General features: G+C 32.6%; 1 protein-coding gene across 1 annotated transcript in view; it reads left to right on the forward strand.

Annotated features, from left to right (window-relative positions):
* Window positions 1-21,164, forward strand: part of LOC119696064 (contactin-associated protein-like 4) — a 192,190-nt gene that overhangs the window by 151,819 nt on the left and 19,207 nt on the right. The window contains exons 11-15 of the mRNA XM_038125580.1: window positions 3,906-4,012; window positions 6,222-6,341; window positions 9,145-9,342; window positions 12,515-12,671; window positions 15,723-15,850. Of these exons, the coding sequence (XP_037981508.1) occupies window positions 3,906-4,012; window positions 6,222-6,341; window positions 9,145-9,342; window positions 12,515-12,671; window positions 15,723-15,850 (710 nt within the window). The remainder of the gene's footprint in view (window positions 1-3,905; window positions 4,013-6,221; window positions 6,342-9,144; window positions 9,343-12,514; window positions 12,672-15,722; window positions 15,851-21,164) is intronic.

Below are 21,164 nucleotides of genomic sequence, written 5' to 3' on the forward strand. Positions count from 1 at the left end.
GTGATACAAATGTAAAGAACATTTTTATGGGCAATTTTTCGTTGGTTGGTTTTGTTTTCTCTAATATTTGCTAGTATTAATTTATGTCTCTTCTTCTATCTTGACCATTGTACCTTTCTTGCATTGACTCTCAATCTAAACAAAGATTTAGTTTTCAGTTCTTATCATGCTAAGCATATGTCTTCCTAATTTATCAAAATAGAAGTTTAATCCACTCAGTTTTATATTTCATTACCCTCATTTTATATTTTTTTCAAAGTAGACTGCTTTTAAAAATCCTGTCTGGTCTTGTGCTGTCTTGCTTCTGGGACTATTTCTTTCCCATTTCCTCACACAGTCTCATTTAATTCAATATCTGCAGGTCATAGTTTGGAACAAACTTCATGTCTCTCTTTATCAAATTAATTCTACATCTCACCATAAATCCCAGGTGATAAAGCACATATATTTGGCAAAATTAAAACTGCTTGCATGTTTTAAACAATATTTAATAGGTAGCTTGTATGATCCTATGCACCATATTGTTTGAGAAAAAAATGCTTTCTTCCTACCATGATTTATAAATGTCTTTGAATGCCCTAAGCTTATGAGCATTTTGTGTTCCTGATAGTAAATATCTCCCTACAGGTGAGCACAAACAAATCCCTTCTTTGTCTTGGAGTATTTATGCATGTCTTTACATCTTCAGTTCCAAATTATGAAGCATGGCTCAAATTCCAGAGTCATTAACAGCTTTTGTAATAGAAGTGATTGAGACCTAAATGTAGTCTTTTTATATTAGTTTTACACATTTGAAGTGCATGAAAACAAATAATATTTACTCTTTGCATAGCAAACCAGATTTATATGCAATAGCAAATAAGCTGAAAACAATTCTATTTAATCTGTTCTTTACCTCATATATACACATTTAGCACATGAAGTGTTCTTTATGAGATTTACAGTCTTTATGGAGAGATTTTTAGTTAATAAGTATTTTTTCTGAATACAAATTATTAACTTTTTAATTCATTTTATATAAACAAATGCTGTACTATGTTCAGTTTTCACAATTTGATAAACTTTCCAGTTCCTTATCCTAGTCTTAAATTGTTATGACTGTTTGCAGTCATCAGTCTTTCCATGATCCATGATCCATCATTTAGCCATTTCATTACATGATATCTTTATATTGTTCTGTTGTTCATATAGCTATTATGCATGCAAACAATTCTCTTTATATATTTCTCCTTAATATCATTTTTCTCAGCTCCATTAGCAATATATATTGGTTTATAAATGCCTATAATTAGCCATAAACCATTCACAAAATCACTTTAAAGGACACAGTGTCATTTAAATACCTTACAATGTTAGCATATTTAGTCTCTGAGGAGAGAGTACCAGATGCGTCTGTCCTAATTATATTGAGCCCTACACAGAAACATACAATTTCCTACCAGGAGCTCTTGCCTTTTTATCCTGCCAGCAGCATACAAAAATGGGTTTATATCTTTAAAAAGAAAAAGCCAAAAATAAAAATTATGATCCATGCACAGTTCTGAAATATTTTTTCATTTTTTTGTTTTAATAAGCTGAAGAATGAAGAAATAATAGGCCTTAAAAATGCAGCAGTAATTTGCTTTTTTTAAAGACTATTTTAGCCATAATTTAGAACCAGACAAAGAAATAATATACAAAAACAATGTGTCTAGTTGAAAATTGACATACAAAGTTCTTATTTTTCCCATTCTTTATCACAACTATATTCATATTCTGGATCAGTAGTCTCCTCTCAATATTAGTTTATAGTTATTAATAGGCTGCTGCCTTGGTTTAAAATATTATATAATTTTCAGAAGCCATACACTTAAAAGCATATTATCAAGAAATATGTGGTAAATGTTTAATCAGCTGCTTCTTTTCTGGTTTTAGCAGACATAAAATTAATTTTTATAGATTAAGTATTAGAAATACTGCTTCAAATATGAGAAATATTTTTTTTTTAGAAATTTAGCTTGTTCAAAGAAACCTGTGTTCTAAATCTTGCTTTGGGGTAGGGTCGCAGCATATAATGTAATTTACATTTACTTTGACATAGCAAGTGGTTACTTAATATTATACATTCTGAAGCAGAGGAAAGAACCTAATGTTAAAAGATTTAAATTTAATGTTCAAAGATTTAAATTGTACTCTTAACTTTTTTCACTTTCATTAAGATTGGTTCAAGCATCATCAATTTCTTCAAAGCTTTTAATCTTGTGAACAATATTAGGAAGATTAATTAGTAGGAACGGGAGTCAATACAAGTAAAGACCACGTGAAACACAATTTTTGGGTAGTGTAGTCTTATGCCTTTATCAAAAAGGCATAAGACACAAAATGTGACTGAAATAAAAGCAGACCGGCTGTCAGTGAATGCACTGAAGGTCTTGAATGGCAGTTTTTCTGGAGATTTGTATTTATAATAACTGATGATTAGAAAGAGAAATAGAGCATTTACCTAAGAAACATAGGTACACATGTTTATGTATTTCTGTCAAACAAAGTATTTAAAATCAAAATAATTGTAAGGCTGGTGCCTAAATTTTATGTTTAGGCTCCGAAACAGAATTCATTGAGACATATATCATCTGTTGACTAGTCTTAGGAATACATTTTTTGAGTGAGAGAATAGATACAATATATGCTGTTTCGCTGCCAAAAAATGTCACCGATTTCCTTGAAAATAGGTGACATCTCTCAGTTGACTTACTTTACCTATACTTCACCTGCTACTTCTTTCTTAAATTCCCTTCAAAACCACTTATCCTTGTTTATAAACATGAAAGAAAGATAAAGTTCTTTGAGTGCCATGAGCAGCAAATGTGCAAAGACCCTGAATTATTCATAGGGCAGATGTGTAAAATGCTGGACTTTCTGCAACCTAATTTAATATTCTCTTAACGTTTCTTGGATGAACTAAAAGGTATTTTAAGATCCTGTGAATGTTAGTGGGCATGTTGTTTATGTTCAGTTTTTTTTCCTGTGGCTAATGTCTACAGTAAAGTCATTTTACACTTTCTGAACTGTATCATACACATAAACTCAGTGCAGTTAAATGTTAACTAATTTCTGAGGTGAAAAGCTAGTTAATAATTTATTAAAAGCTAGTTAATAATTGGTTGAAGTGTGCCAATCTATTTCAATATATTTTCAGCTGCATTTATAAAAAATAATTTCTTTTCCTTTCATGTCCCAATTATTTTATACAGTATAGTGCTGCAGCCTTAAGCACTAAGAAGTTACAGGTAAATTATTTTTGCAGTCAACTATTGTGTACTTAGAAGAAAGTAATCAAAATTCTTCAGGATCTTAGTGATATTACCAGAATGGAAACTAGCTTTATAAGTAGTTAGTTGTGTTGGAACCAACATACTGAACTCTTTCTAGGATAGAACGTAAACAGAATTTTGGAATAAGATAGATGTCAGGTGCTGTGGTCAGATTTATTTGTTAGGTGATTTTTTTATTATATTTTTACAAGAACATAAAGAAATCTGCTGTAATGTTGCTTTGTTTTGATATATGTTGTTGAAGAAATCCCAGTCATTGAAAAACTTGCCATTGAATTATCAACACATGAACCTTTAAGTGATTTATTAGTCTGTATTGAATTGCAACCAGTTGAATGCTAATAACAATTCTGTATCTTATGCCTTATTTCTGTTCTCATAAGCTTCTTGCATAATTAAGATATTTTTATAAGCTAAAGGAATACCAGGGAAGAAATTATCTTAATTTTCTTTTACTTACACTGGCATCCTTACCAATGACCTTGATGACTTCCTTCACATTATACTTTTCCAGGATTTTGCTTTTCCTGCTAAGTACAATAGTAAGTGAGGAGAAAAAAGATTGAAAATGCAAATTGTTTTTTGTTTTAGGTGTTTGCCTAATTACTGTGAACATGGTGGTGAGTGCTCACAGTCCTGGAACAGTTTCCACTGTAACTGTGCCAATACTGGTTACAAGGGAGCTACTTGTCACTATCGTAAGTCTAAGGTGTTTTCTGATTTCTGATTATGTTTTTACTTCTGACTGAATTTCTTCACTACAAAACAAAACCAAAAAAAGACAAAGCAAATAAAAGTAAAAAACATTTGAAGTTATTATTCTTAAAATATTTTCAGTCACAAAAATACTCGTAATTTGGTTTGAGGAAAGGCCTTGGGAACTCAAAATATGTAACAAATACTTGATTGAAAGTTTAATTGTTTTTCTTTTAAATTTTTTTTGTATTTTTTATGAGGTAGTGATATCCTATCTCATCCATATAACTCCACTTTCTGGATCAATGTATCATTTAGAAATATGATAAATTCATCTGTATTCATCATAAGAACTAATATTTATTATTTCTAAGCCAGTGGGACTACATGCATGTCCAAAGGTAATCCTGTGCTAAACCTCAAATACATGTTTATATAGTTTGCTGGATCAGGAAGTAGATTAGAAGAAGATAAAATAAACACATTTTGAAAGCCAAATTGAATGTAACTTAGGTAATTTCACAGGAGATGCTTTATTTTGGTAGTGCTTTCAGCATGTTCTGGGAAGAAGATAAAATAAGTACACTGGCTTTCATTACATGCCTGTAATAATTAAAAATCTGTAGAAGTTTGCTGGTGTTTTGTTTGGTTTTTTTTTAATACAAAGATTGCCCTAATCTCAGGGCAATATATAGACTTATATATTGTCTATTTAAAATCTATACAATCATTTTTGGCAGCTTTTACAAAAAGAATGTATGTCTACCCAAATGGGATTTTTTGAGAAATCACTGATTTTAGAAGACTGCCTATTAACATCTTGCTTGTACAAAGTCAACAACAGCCATAAATAACAGTATTAAGAAAAGCTATGCAAAATAGAAAATATGTCAATAGTAGCTTTTGAATACTATGTTGTACCCCATTAAGGCCTGATGAGCCCAGAGTGAAGATGAAGGTGATTTGATTCATTGCAATTTGAAAAGTTACAAATTGAATAATCTGGTGATTTCCATGAGGAGAGAGGGAGGCTAGGGTTTCCTGATAATTAGGACTTAATGAGAAATGTAATAATATGAGTTACCTATTTTTTTTATTGTCAAAAATAATAATGAATTCCTGATCTTTTGTCAGTTCTAAATTTAGCTAAAAGTATTTACTGTAAGGAACCATAAAATTTCATTTGAAAATTGCAAAAATTGTTTATTGTAGATGTTTCATAGAGTAAGTAAAATGAATGGTTTGTTTCTTTTTATAGTTGTTGCCATATAATATCAGTAAACATCAGGCAAAAAATAGAAAGATAACACTCTTTAAAAAATAGCTTAGTTAAAAAAAAAGTATAGCACTCATAACTACTTTTCATTATTAATCTAACAGCTTATTCTTTTTGGCGGAATTTTTAAAAATTTTGAGAACAGTTAGAGTATGGTTTAATTTTTAAATGAAAGATAAAACCATTATGACTGCTCAAAAGAAATATAATAGTTAAAGGAGAATTTAGATTAATGTGTCCAGCTGTGACATTATCATCATATTTTCTGGGATCCAATTACAGAGATGGACTCATACATCTTTTTTTTTTTTTCTCAGATATTTGATATATAAGAGGTACCACAGATTTTTTTTTAGACCTCGACTGATATAAAGTATACATGACAGGGAACCAAGGAGCTGTCATTTTGTCTTTGCTAATTTAGTTCTTTTACTGAAATCTCTGACAAGTCACTTGCTTTTCCTTTAAAATGGGAAGAGACTAAGAAGTGGGAAAGCCAAAAAATGCTTACCTTCTGCAACAGTAGCAACAAAAACCTGATTTGGTTGAGGTAGTTAATGGGGATTTCCTCAAAATCAGATTACCAGGGTTTAAGTAATAACTTGGCATTCTAGCATTTTTCAGCAATTTTTCAACCATTCACTCACCCATATTTCATGTTTTTCTCCCGGAGGTTTTGAGCTGGAAATACAGAATAAAATGCTTTAAAATGCAACATGTGATCTCCACAATAAATAAAACCAAATATGCTTTACAATTTCTAATAAAGGCATAGTTTTGATTGCATGAATTTTTCTTCATTCTTTAGCAGAGATAGGACACACCCAACTTCTTTTCCCAATGTCAAGGGTCATGCACTTTTTTTTTTTTTTTATTTCCTGAATAAAATGTAAAATCATGCCATTACATTTGTGATGTAATATGTTCTTTTACAGCCATCTATGAGCAATCATGTGAAGCCTATAAGCACAGAGGGAACACTTCAGGCTTTTACAATATTGACTCAGATGGAAGTGGCCCCTTGGGACCATTTCTCGTGTACTGCAATATGACAGGTGAGGTGATAAACTTCCTTAACTTACAGCTGTGATTGTATGCATGCTCATTATATTGAAACACGGAGTTATCAAGTGAGAAGTCTCTGCAGTTTGTGAATTTAATGTAAACATGAACGACAAAATGAAGGTGACTCCTTAGCTCAGGATATTGGGCAAATAATTAGGCATAAAAATTAGAATTATAAAAAGATTCAGGCTGTTTCGTTAACACAGCATTCCTATTATGCTTTGCATAAATGGGACATGTGTTCCATATGGAGACAATGTCATACTAGTTCATTTTTGGGGAGCAGCTTTGTTTTCACTGAAGTTGCAGCCTCTTGAGGATACTGAAGAAAATCAGACATAAGTTATGTTTATGAGAAATTTTCTGACTTTCCCCGATAGCCTTCTGAAAAATTTTAATTTAGATCTGGCCTTTGTTGGGAGGAATATTGATATTAAACTTCATCTTTCAAACTGCAAGCTGATCTTTTGGAGAATACAAATGCAACCAATGACACCCTTGCAGCCTCATTTTTGGACACCCTGTTGCCCTTCTGCAAGCAGTTCTTTAAATCAGATCATGCATATAACTAGAAGTTTTAGCTGTCAGAATCTGGTTTTGGTCTGCTTTTTAACAAAGCAGTTGATGTTATCTCTGTATGTGTGGTATATTGGTAAAGGTCTTTTCAACTAAGCTTAAATTTAAATGGCTTTTTGGAATTTATTATTGCTGGATTTATGGCTGTCTCCTTTACTGTTTACTTAACTCCTTTTATTTGAAATGTTTTCCAGCCAAAATGACTGGAACATTTTATTGTTTCATTTGACAAAAAATTTATTTTTACACTGTTATAACTATTTAAAAGAATACATGAATAAGCTAGATTTGAACTGGCTAGGGCTAGGTATGCTCTAAGTGTTGAGAACTTGACTTAGAAACCTTATGGTAAGATTTTGATGTTGACTTGACCTAGTCTCACCGTGTCAGCTCCTGACTTTGACTTCTACAGTGAACTGTGCTTGCTCACAATAAGCACGTTTCAGATTGGCACAGACACTTAAAAAGAAATATTCTAGTGTCCTGTGAGACTAAAAGAGACCAAAGAATCATGGCAGAAAGATGACAATTTTTCTAAGTGGGTATAACTCTCCAAGGTACAGTGTAGTGTCTGATTTATCCTTGTGTGTCCATGAACAGCTGTTCCTGTTTTCCTCAGTCACTCCTTATTCACCACATTAAACAAACATCATTGATCAGTTCTTCATCTCAAGATGCATTCTGACAGGATGAATCTTCTATATTTGTTTTGTTCCCAGTTTCCTCATGACTGGTATTCCCTTTTCCCACCAGAGGCAGGGAAGGCAGCTGCCCATATTTCCTACTGCACTGCCTGGTCTTTGACATTCATGGGGTTCTATTTTCAGGCAGCTGGGAGGGAGGTGCCATTTCCTGATTTTATTCTTGGAGATCAGTTTCAGAATCAAAAACCTATAGCCCACATTGTCAATTAAAATGCTACAAACTTTGCTGTTACCTGTGTTTCTCTTTTGTGTAATTTTGTGAGTGGGACAATGAGCTGAATATCCAAACTCCTTGTCTTCATTTTTATGTTCAGTATAATGTTTAGACGCATTTGTGTCTGTATGTATATCCATCTCCCCAAAAAAAGCCACAACCGTAGAAAACAGCACCCAAAACAAACAAAGGAACAAAAGTTTAAATTTGTATTTCTAGCTGTCTGGTTTTTGACAGTCTAATTATGTCCTCAATAAACTTTCTTAATTAGATAAAAAATATTTCTAGATTTTCTGACTATTACTTATCTCTAAGTGACCATTGCTCTTTCCTCTTTGTGGATTTTTTTATATGATCTGCCCTGTGTGGCCTGTAGGCTGTTGATGATATAAAATATAGGTCCAGTAGTTGGAATACTGCTATTAGAATGTCTGAAATATAATATCAATACTAAAATTTAGGAAAAAATATTTTTTTTTTTTTTTAATTAGCTGGTCGTAAATATGCAAGAAGACAGTGACCATGAATCTGAACTTGACTGTCTCAGATGGGCTTTAACTGGAAGCCCTCTCACCCATACCTTGAAAGGGGTTTTGGTCAGGAGAGTGAGAGTTACAGGTTTTGAAAGTGGGAGTTGAAACATAATAAGATAATTTTTAACCTATTCACGGGTGAAGGGTCTTGGCAAAAATACAAAACAGAAGAATGGTAAGAGCTTTCACCCATGACTACTATTTAATTTTAGGTGGCAATAATAATTCACCTTCAGGTACTCATAGTTTTACAGTAAACACAGTATGCGCAAGAAACTTTAGCTTCTATGTATAATAGAAAAGGCCTATAGGCCATTTTCTCATATTGAATAAATTAATTGAAGCTCTAAGGATGTGTGTAATGTATATAGATTCTAGGATAGAATTAGTGTTATTTTATGCATTATTTAAGCCTGGGGAAGGTGGTTTTTCCTTCTAATCTTTCATTGCAATTTACCAAGTAAACAATACTTTCTTTCTGATACAAAAATTTGGGTGTCATCACATATTCTTTCCTTATTGAATAATCCTAACTAGCTGAATATCTGTTACAGTCATGGCACAACAATCTACCTATGAATAGAAACAATGAATAATTGTTTTTTTTTTTGCTCAATGATTTATGTCTGTTTCATGGGCTCCAAAGGGCTTTCTGTGAACAGAGAAGTTATCTTGAAGTTTGGCTGATTTCATCATACATGCTCTTTCCCTTACTAACTTACACAGTGCTCTGATTCTTTATTACTTTTCACATGTGTTTTGAAAGATGCAACATGGACAATTATACAGCATAACAGCACCAACCTAACCAGAGTTAAAAGTGCTAATCGAGAGAACCCACACACTGTGTTTTTCAAGTATTCTGCCAGCCTAGACCAGCTTCAGGCTACAATAAACCTTGCAGATCACTGTGAACAGGAGCTTGCTTACTACTGCAAAAAGTCAAGGCTTTTAGATAAGTCAGGTAAGTAAAGCAAACAAACCTTATTATACTGCATCATGCCTTTTATTTTGCTGGCTACTAAAGTTATTTATTTCTATCAAGGCTATGGCATTTTGCTTCTATGGAGTCTGAACTACTTCAAATATTGAGTTCTCAGATTTCTGTAAGTTGCCAAGAGATATTTGAACCAGGAAAATGAAAATGTCAATTTATAATGATTTTCTTTCAGAGAATTAAATTCACAAGTTAATTTCTCTCATAATACTTTTAAATTAACAGAAATTGTTATTAAGATCCCTCTTGTTTAGTCTTCCAAGATTTTTTTTTAATTTTAAAGAAGGAATTAAATTATTACTGAGGAAATATTTTCTTAACACAAATTAGTGCTTAGATAGCAGCAGAAGTTAATGCGTGCACTTAATGTGCATTTTGTGAGTACTTGACAAAACTCATCAATAACATTGAATTTCCACTATCCAGTATAAACATTCTTAGAAAGCTCAGTAGTTAAAATGTGGATTATTGACAAAATTTTAATTGCCTTAAGAAATAAAGAAAGGTCTGATCTACTTTAAAAAAGTAATTTTATGTAGTCTATTTAAAATTTAACTCTAACTGACACAGAGCTGGTGGTAAAAGACTTTACTCTGAACATCTAAGCACTCCAAATAATGTGAAGGTAAAATCTTCATTGCTTACTTTTTTTTGAAAAACTTAGTGAAAGTTTTTGGCTTGTGCACCAGAAACTCTTAAGATGCTAAAAAATTTATTCCTTGGCATTCTTTCCTACTGAGCAGAGAGAATGCCTCTGTGTGAAGCCCTCTCTGTCTAAGCTCTTTCCTTATACATTCTTTCTCCCTAATTATGGCATGGGTATCTCTGGGCTTCTTAGACTGGTGTTTGCTCTTGGAACAATATCTGTTTGAAAACACCTCCTCAGCAAAAAAAAGTGAACCTGCTGCTTAAGGTGTCCCAATGAACCTTCTTTTTACTGTGGGTTCCAAATTAAAGCTTTGTTTAGATGTTCAAAAGCCTGGTTTGCCTCAAGCAGAAAGTTTAAAGGCTTTTTTTTTTTTTTTTTTTTTTTGTCCAGGAAGATTGCATGTAAATGTGCTAAAATAATTCACTATCTATATTGTTATGCTGTTTATATTTCATATAGCTGCATATATATATATGCACATATATGTGCATATGAACATTATAATATGCACATAAATGTGCTAAAATAATTGTTTTAGAAGTTTGCAATCAGTTGTGATAAGTAATTTAAAATTTAGTTTTGAATGCTAAGAATAATTTGATGTGAAAGAAACTGATACGAGACTTCTACAAATTTTCTAAAATAATTCTTTTTTTAAACACTTTTTTTAATGAAAGTTTGATCACTCTCATTTCTGCTGTTTACAATCTTCACTAAATATGCCTGAGAAATAGAAAATTTGATGATGGTTACATAATATATTTTTTGGAACATACAGTCCATCTAGTAATTCTTAACTGACTGTATTTTAGGAATGCATTGTATTCAATCAGCCTGGATAGCATTTGCAAATGATCTCATTAAAGAAGTCATTGGTTAATACATTTATGTGATCATTATGAAGAAATCTCTAACATTTTAATTAATGGCTTTATTTTGCCTAGGCAGTACTTTCTGCCAAGGCAGTGGAAAAAATCCGGGCTAATCAGTTTGAACTTGCAGTATTTCAGTAAATACTCTCTCCTCATCCTGCTGTATGAACAAGTAACTGAGACCAGCTTTTAAACATACCCCAATGTCCCTAGTGAAACATTGGGAATGCTAATTCATGACTACAGTATAAACCTAAGGCATGCTGTTATAGCAGCAGAAATATTCTGCTTTTTACAGTCTTAGTTGCTAGAACCTTTTTAAAGTGTTGTCTGATAAATTATTTATACACGGTCTCTGGGTTTTATTCCTCCTGTGATGGTTTGCAAACGCAAACACTGATATTGGACATTGATGCCATTATGCAAGCTTGACTTTTCGAAAAACTGCTCACACTGTTTTTGGCCTGCTGGGCTGACAGTTGTGTGGTAATGAATGCAGTCAATATGTTCGCGATCTGAAAGATTGTCAGTGTAGCAGAGGTCTTATCTAACAGTGAGGTTTAATAAGCAGTGGTACTTGTAAGCAAAGTTGAGAGTAGAATAAATTCCAGCTTCTTCATGGGGGCCGAGTGCTGAAAATGTAGCTCCAGCAGAAACAAAAAAAGAAAAAAATAATGCTATAAGAAATTCAATAGTTTAACAGGACTTGATTGCTTCTCATGCCCTGACTTTCATGCATCCATCACCCTTCTTCCATCTCATTTGAGAAGGTTTATCTTTATGCTTCATATCATTTAACTATCATGTGTTCCGTAGATATTTCTTCTGTTGCTGTGCTTGCTTGGCAATATCTTTAAGCTTATTCTGCAGTACTGAAACATTTAAGAAACTAAGTTTTATCATTTTGCTGCAAACAATGCTGACTGGATACACCAGAGAGATGTGATAGTCCTGGGAAACCTCACTTCTGCTCATCGAATATATCAATTTACTTCTGGGATCACCATTAACATGATTTCTGTTGTCTCTGAGGATATAAATTCTGAATCTGCTGTCCATGACAAAACAGCTGTCTTTGGACATTTCTGATTAACACCACTGCTCAGCTACTCAATGCTCATCACAGATATGGGTAGTAGTACTCTGTAGTACTCTTGGTAGTGGGATGAGGCCATTTCTGTGACTGCATGCACTCTATTTTTGTTGGTTCCAACACCTGAAATTGATCTTTACTAGGGAATATAAACTATCCTGATTTTTAGGATGATTATGTCTCTGCTTTCATGGACCATTTTAAAATGAATTATATAAATGGACTGCTTAGGATAAATTATTCTAATATCATGCCTGGCTGAACTAGGTACTATGAGTTCCCTTTTCTACTAATGCAAGCAAAAATCTGTGACAATTACTTAATACATGATAATGAAGTATTAAAATGAAAAATTACTCATCAAGTAAAGGTGGAAATTTATTTTTTCCTGGTCATTTAAAGGTTTTAGATTTAAGCAGAGGTTTGTTTTTTTTTTCCTTCTTAAACTTTTGGAAAATTATTTGTATGGGAAAGCTGAGAGAAGTAGGAGACAAGACCGGGCATTGATTTTCTCTACCTTTTTAGATGGGATGCCACTGAGCTGGTGGATTGGAAGAACCAATGAAACTCATACTTACTGGGGAGGTTCCTTGCCTGCTGTACAAAAATGTGCTTGTGGACTGGAGGGAAGCTGCATTGATTCCCAGCATTATTGCAACTGTGATGCGGACAGGGATGAATGGTGACTTTTTACTGTTCATTATTCATGTTACTTTTTTTGGTAAAAGTAAATGAAGAAAATATACAGGCCTTAGCACATTTATAACACCAAGGCAGTTGGAAATCTTAGTTGCCATAGTGTCATCTGATTCTTTGCTATAGAACATAATTTTTCACAAAGTTATTGCTATGTACATTAAGTATTATTGTTAATTCTTTCACTATAAATTTTGGGCAAGATTTAATTTTACAGATACTTTCTAGTCTTTAGTATATTGCATGTTATAAATTAAGACAATAGTTCTTTAGCATAACTTCAGGTAGTTTTAGACTACTGAATGTAATTAAAGTTAAAATAAAATGTTAAAAAAGTTAAATTTTAGCATAATTTATAACTACACTTTAAGGTTTAGACTTTTTACATATCTTTTTTTTTTTCATCTACAACATAGATAAAGAAAATTAATACTCTTGCTGTCAATGAAGCAAAGCACTCATATGGAGTCCTATTCAAAGAGAATAAATGGATTTCTAGGATGTACATCTTCCACTTGAGCCTAAAATTCTCTAGTGTCATTTACAATAACTTTCAAATAAATATTATAATGAATGAGTTCTTGTTACAGTGTCAGATCTGAACCTGACTTTCCATTTAGTAGGATCAGATACAACTTTCTCAACAATAGCTCCAATGCATCACAGGATTTGGTAAAGCAGAGGGACTTTTCAAATGAAAGATCTTCTGTTCAAGAAACTTTTATGGTCTTAAAATTATGAAGTACATTTAACCTAAATAAATCAAGTTCCATGAGTACATTAATATATGCATTTAAAACAATGCATCAACATCTATTTTTTTGAAAGGCGGAAAATGTAAAGAAGATTAGGAACTTAGGAACAACTTGCTGTATGCAAAATCAAGCAATACATCGTTTTTTTCTTTTGAAGGTCCACTCTTCCTTTAAAGGAGTGACTGGTGAGGTTGTTTGGAAAGTGCTTGTTCCCTCAACATGAGCAGGGAATTCAGCAGATGCAGAAATGAAAGTACAAGAAAGAGTTAATTGAAGAACAATTCTTCACAAGCTTCAAAGATTTCTGGAGAAAAGAATTTCCTATTGCAGTAAAATTCACAGGGTGATATCTGCAACATTTATTCCAAAAAAGAGGTTAAAGAAACACATAAAACACTAAGAATTTCCCTATTATCATGCTGTATGAAAATAAAAACAATATTAATTTCTAACATGAATATAAGGTGTTGAAAGGTGAATGCATTTTGAGAAAAAAAATTAGCACCATTTCTCAGACATGTAAAATATTATTGCTCAGTTTTGTAATGAATTCAGTCCATATATAGGTTAATTTTTAATGGCAATATATTTGTAAATACAATAGATGAGAGGATCATGTGCATGTCTTCACATGCACATCCACTTGCAGTAAGTTGCTTAGATGTTTATGAGTGTATTAAATTGAAAGTATAATGACTCTGGTTTTGTTTTTTTATTTGTATCCACTTCTGACATTTATAAGTAGAGATTCTTCCCAGTGACTCCAGTGTTACAGCATTATGTGTACACTAATTTTGGTACTTGCGATTAATGTTGTATTTGGTTCCCTAGAGACAAGTGTTTTGGATCAGTTGACTAGATGCATTTCACTGGGTTGAAAAAGTAGGCAGAAGCTATGCTTGTTTGAGATGCATTTTGAGCACAGAGAACTAGTTACACACCATGGTTTTGAAACACTGGTTTTGACAGTCTACTTTTATGGTGAAATCTATCTTATCTCATGCGTTGGACATAGATTTAACTCTAAACTCCTTATTTGACTTATGAAAATCTTTAGTCTGTAGGACTCTAGAACATAAAGTAGTTTTTTTTTTAATTTGGTCCTAAAAAATTAAAAATTGAAAATCCTCTCCACAGAAGATAATTTCTATTCAATTTTCTTTTGTTTACAGCATAATTTTACTGAAGCAAACACTTCTAGTGTTTTGAGGGACTTTCTTTTAATTCTAAATTAGAAACCTGCAATATCTCACCTCATAAAAAATTAAGATTTAAAAAACCCCATGTTTTGCATTCCTCAGTTAAGTAAAATATTTTGCTAAAAATATGTCCATTTGTTTGCACTGTGCTCCAAAACAGATAAACAGAAATTGAATGCAGAATAAGTATGATGGTGATGATAGGAAAGGAGGAGGGAAGAGAAAGAAAAAAATCACTAATTTTATTCAGCATGAGGAATTTCTTCTGTTTATTCTGAACTGTTTGCTTTGCCCTGAAAGGAAAGAGTCAATCATTAATGCACTGAATGGACAGACTGAATTTTCCAGAATAGTCCTGAGTAACTGAGCACTTCCATGGATTTAGGGAAAGGAATTTTAGGGCCAAAACTAGTGCTTATGAAATTTAAAAATTCAGTTCTGACACTAAGTCAACAAACATTTTAAACAAGAAACTAGGTCTAATATTACAAGTTCTAGGTGTGTGCTCAGAGTGCAAAGTTGCATATTTTCTTTTCTGCGTGTTTCATATTTATAGCATATGCTCTTTTTCCTGCAGTCAGCATGACTTTATACTTTTCTATTTGATTTTTTAAAACATTTTTCAAGGTGGAAAAAAATACTTACTTGAAAGTCATATTAAGTCATTAAATATGCCATATTGATGTCAGAGTCAATTAAAGATACAGTATGTCCTCAGCAACATAAAATTCATTTTCAAATTTGACTTGAGCAAATTCATAGACTTAGGCAGCCAGTTAGATGCCTATTTATTCAAGAGGACTTTTCTCACACTTGTTTTATGGTCACAACCATAAAACTGCCCACTTCCAATTAAATTCTTTTAGTCCTGTCAGATGAGCCCAATATTAACTCTAAAGCATATGTTTGTATTTACAGTTTTTTGTATTGCACAAGTACAAACACATATACACACACACATGTTTAGACAGCCTTTTTCTTTTTTTTTAAGTTTCTTTCCTTTCCCTCAGGAATGTGTCAATGGTAATTAAATATTTATTGGAAATACTTAGGTGATCTGTGGCTTTCATTTTACCTTTTCAGGACAAATGATACTGGCTTCCTCTCCTACAAGGACCATCTACCAGTAACTGAAATTGTGATCACAGATACTGACAGACCAAACTCAGAAGCTGCGTACAAACTGGGGCCTTTGCTTTGCCGTGGTGATAGTAAGTAACTACTAAAGGGTTTTGCTAAAGTGATGCATTTTTTCCGCAAAAACTTTTAAATGTTATTTGCTACAAACCTAAGACAGTCTTCTCTAAAAATCTCATCCAGTTCTTTTTGGAATTAGAAAAAAACCTGCCATCATTCAGTGCAAACCATCAAAATAGTAAAAATTTATTTTTCATGATACACGTCAATAGTGAAAACAAAAAGTGTTATAGTAGTTTTCAAACAGATATTTTGGTTTACCCAAGTGGAATTAAATTATGAATAAATCATTACAAGAAGGGGAGTTTGTAGTTGGGTACCATGACTTGGGGACATACCATTCACTAGCCATTTATGCATCCATCACAAAACATTAGACATATTATCTCTGAATTTTTTATGCATCTAGGAAAACTATACTGTGGGAGAATAATTTAGTGTATGCAATATCTACATGCAAGTTTTCAACTACATGTAAGAATTTAAATTTTACAAATTTAATAATAATTCCAAATTTACATTCTGCATGCATATATGTAGTAACCAGAATAATATGTTTGTGCAAAATGACACCTTATTGAAGATTGGTGATGATACTTCTGTTTTTAATAATTTCCCTATTCAATGGAAAAGAGGATGTGTTTGGCTCATGTTCAATAGTAACATATTACACAAAATTCTATATCTGCTGCTGTTTGTAATCATAAATTAGGAATTAGGGGAAGAAATGCTATAAAAACCCCCAAAGAACTCAACTGAAGGGTTGGATGGGCCATATTTGATTTACATTTGAGTAAGTTATTACAATATTCAAATAGGTTAATTTCCTTAAATCATGTTACCTTATGAGTTTTCATGAACTTACCTCTTATCTATAATGATTATTATATTTAATATATAATAGATACAGTATTTAGAAATATTTTTATTCTTTATGTGATTTTCCTCCTTCATCATATGATGTCATGTTTGGTTTTCAAATTTCTTCAGTTTATATGAGTAAGAGGAAAAACCCGTAAAGTACTGATTTATACTTTTAAGCTCACTCAGCTAAGCACATAGATAAAACCATATAAATTAGTGTGTATTTATTTTTGTGTCATCTCTTGTCTTGTCAGAGTAATTATGCCTGAAAGATTTGTTAACAGATGTATGTTTCAGCACTGCATTCTAATTTTCTTATGAAAATTCATAAGTCTTAAAAATCCCATCAGGTTCTTTCACTTCGCTAGTCTGACATCTGATTGTGAACTGATCATTTGGCCTACATATCATAATGCTGTGATATAGTATTGTGGTATAATTTGGAGTGATAGTACCTAAGAGGTCTCCTGCTTATAGCAGGATTAGCCATGAGTTGAGATCACTGGTTTCTCAGTGCTTTGTCAAACTGTTTGAAGCACCCTAGGATGAAGCCTACGCTGCTTCTCTGGGCAGCTTCTACTGCTGTTTGGCTGTCCTCAGTGAAAATTTCTTTTTACTTTTATTAAGCCTGAAACTCTGTGCTTTCACTATAACCATTGTCTTTGATACTCACTCCTGACACCAATGCAAAGATGCTGTATCTGTCTCTTTTATGATTTCCCATAAGATTTTGGAGTCTCCTGTCAGGTTCCCCAGAAAACCTTTTCCTTCTCCAGGCTTAAGCAGCCCGTTTCCTCCTGCCTAAGAGCAGGACAAGTGCTCCAGACCTGAACATTCCGGTGGCCTCCACAATACTTGCTCCTGTTTATTAATGTTTTCCTTTGCTAGGGGAAAGGAAATTGGAAGCCCAACGCAGATGTTCTCTTACAAATGTCAAATAGAGGGGGTTAACCACCTCCCTCAGTTGACTGGCCATGCTCACTCAGCCTGTGATGCAGCAGACCTCCATTGTGGCTACAGACAATGAAGCCAGTGACAAAGACTGAAGCCAGTGACAAAGACAACAATGAAACAGAAACACTTAGAGCTTGTCTAGTTCTAATTACTGGGGATAAGAATCTGAATTCCTCTATTCACCAACTTCCCAGCTATTATTAATTACATAACCTGACCTCAAACATGACCAATTTTAAAACAAGGAAGTCAACTAGTTTCCTCAGAGTAATCTCTAAAACATACAGACAGTTTTGATACCCATTGACCTCCCTGACTTCGTTTGATGTTTGCTTAGTCTGGGTGATTGAATTGCTGCAATATTTCACACTGATGATGAATGATCACAGTATTTCTAGACAAGCTGTGATAGAGAATTCTAAAATATCATGACAACAAGCACAAGAACTCAGTCTGAATGTCAGAGAAATATTCTTGTAATGTCATACAACTTTATAGTATTTGACTTCAAAAAGAAGCAATTTTGAACTGAAACAAGCTCAGTGAAAACATTTCAGAATATAACAGCTCATGGTCATAATACAACAAAAATCTTGGAATAAGAACATTGATTTTGATTGTTAAATAATGCAATTTTTCTCAGTCATTTACATCATTAAGACAGTGTTAGTAGACAAGTATTTAAGGAGGTAAGAACTAAAATTTGAGAGAACAAAACAATTTCTGAAGGAAAATAATTGTATCATAAATGTTGACATAAACCCAAAGTGTTAAAAACACACAAATTCTATGAGTGTATACAATAAAATATCTCAATACAAGTTATTATATAATTTTTGCCATGTTACATATAAATATATATATATATATAAATATATATATATGTAAAATTTTTGTTACGTATAATATATGATGTATTACCCATAACCATATTATGAAATTATCATATAAATATTTTATAGCATGTTATATAATGAAGTCCAGAGAAGGGCAGTAAGGCTGATGAAGGGCCTAGAGGGTAAGTCCCATGAGGAAAGGATGAGGAAGCTGGCGATGTTTAGCCTTGAGAAAAGGAGGCTCAGGAGAGAGACCTTATCACTCTCTACAACCACCTGAAAGGAGGGTGTAGCCAGGTTGGGATTGGCCTCTTCTCCCAGGCAGCCAGTGACAGGTCAAGAGGACATGCTATCAAGCTGCACCAGGGGACGTTCAGGATGTACATCAGCGGAATTTCTTCATAGAAGGGGTTGTTAAACACTGTAGTGAGTTGCTCAGGGAGGCTGTGGAGTCATCATCCCTGGAGGTCTTTTAAGACAAGACTGGATGGGGCACTCAGTGCTAAGGTCTAGTTGATGAGGTGGTGATCTGTCAAAAGTTGGACTTGATGATTTTAGAGGTCTTTTACAATGTAATTAATTCTGTGATCTATCCTAAACAGGAAATTATGTAGATACATATACATATACATATACATATACATATACATATACATATACATATATATGTATATATATTTATATGTATATGCAAATACATAATTTATATTTTATATGCGTATTTTACATATGCATATATATATGTAATATGTAGATTGTATTGAAATATGTTTATATAATTCCTCATATATAATATGTGTTATAATAAATACTGAGTACAGGACTTGGTAGATTTTCTTTCCAATGGTCATTGTGTATCAGCAGTGGATTTTATAATGAACATTTTCTTTGATATTCAGTTTTGCAGTTAACGTAAGTAGCTATGACTTGCAGTAATTTCTGAGTTCTACATATTAATTTTCACACCAGACAAAATTGATGAAGTTTAAACTCTTGCCAGGCCACTGCTGCTAGCAGCAATTTGAAGCTGCAGAAGGAAAGAAGACTGCTATTAAGACTTTTTTCCTAACCTGAGGTTGCTGACACCCATGAGGGTCTAATTAAATGTACTTTTAATGACATTTACCTTTGGATAGGTGAAGAATGCAGAAAAGATCTAGTGGCAAATACCCATTTTTCAGAAGTGCTGTCAAACAAGGGAGAATAGATATTCTTGGACTCATAGTGTCTTTTGAATACTTCTCTCTTCAAAGAGATCATTGCTATTTTTGCTTCTGTCACTCTCCAGAACTAAATGATATAATTGTATTTCACAGGGGATATCTTTTATTTAATAGGTTTCTGTTCTATCTGACAGACATAAGTTTTTCAGAATAACTGACTAGCATACCGTGTAAAAACATGGAGGAGAAGGTTTACTTTTATTTATAATACCTTCAGTACTTCATTAAATGACTTGAATCTAAAAGATCATAAATTCTTATTCCATCAATAATCTATTCCTTGTGGGACAGTTACTTGGGAGAAAAAGAAAATGTTAATGCCCACAGCTAAATAAAGCAGAACCATGAATAATTTGTTTGATTGAATTGGCATAAACCATGCACTCCAATGACTTAAGTTTCCAAGTTAGATTTACTTATTTGGGTGCTTCTGAAAATTCATATATTGAATGCAGTCCAGCAGAAGTTGGCTCTTTATTGCTGCATTTTCTTTTTTTCACTCTATTATTTAACATTCCATTTCTTCCAATGGCTTCTTTGTTTTAGGTTTTAAGGATTGATCTCTTCAACGAAGTATGTTACTTATAAGAAAAGCAAACCATATTAGTCATAGCAAGGCAGGAAAGAATAGTCTTCTGTAAAAAAAAAAAAAAAAACAAAACAAAACAAAAAAAATCCAAAAGTAATATAAATATATAGTTTATTTTATAAAAGTTATTAAAAATTGCATGCAGATGTTACTGATTTTTTTCAGCATTTTGGTAAAGTTACCTAATTATATTTATAAGATGCCAAGGTACAATGAAAGTATTACAGATATTCTAGAAGAATATGGCCATTTAAAAAACATTAGTTAATAGTTTTCAGTGACACTCAGCACCACACATATGAGTAGCACTCACACTTTACTGTCACCTTCAAAGTGAAGTACTGATGTATTACTGATTCATTTCTATAATCCCTTTTCTGCTCTACAGTATGTTTAATAAATTGTATGGTATGATTGCTGGTATCAAATTGAAAAATATGTCTAACTATAGTGAAAGTTAAGATTAACACTAACATATATCAACTGAGCAGGGTAACAGGAAAGATTTTGAAGAATATCAGAATGAACAAAGTCTTTGGTACATTAATAGATAGAAATTCGATGGTCTTCATGAAAAAAGAAAGAGTTATCTTCATTATTTTTGTCATGATTGAAGTAAAAGCTAGATGTTGAATAAATTCCAATAGAGTCAGTTAGTGGGAGTAGATTAAAAAAACCCCCACCCTTCTATGCTGGGTGGTTTTGTTCTTTTCATTACAAGAGCTGAGTAGACATATTCTGATTTATTGCTATGAATATCCAGTAAGTATTACAACATAAAAATAAATCCAGAATACTGAAAAATAGCTAATATGCCAAAATTGTGTGTCTTAAATGGGTGATTATAATTTGTCAGCATAAG

Source organism: Motacilla alba, chromosome Z, assembly GCF_015832195.1.
Source record: "Motacilla alba alba isolate MOTALB_02 chromosome Z, Motacilla_alba_V1.0_pri, whole genome shotgun sequence".
NCBI classification, from domain to species: Eukaryota; Metazoa; Chordata; class Aves; order Passeriformes; family Motacillidae; genus Motacilla; species Motacilla alba.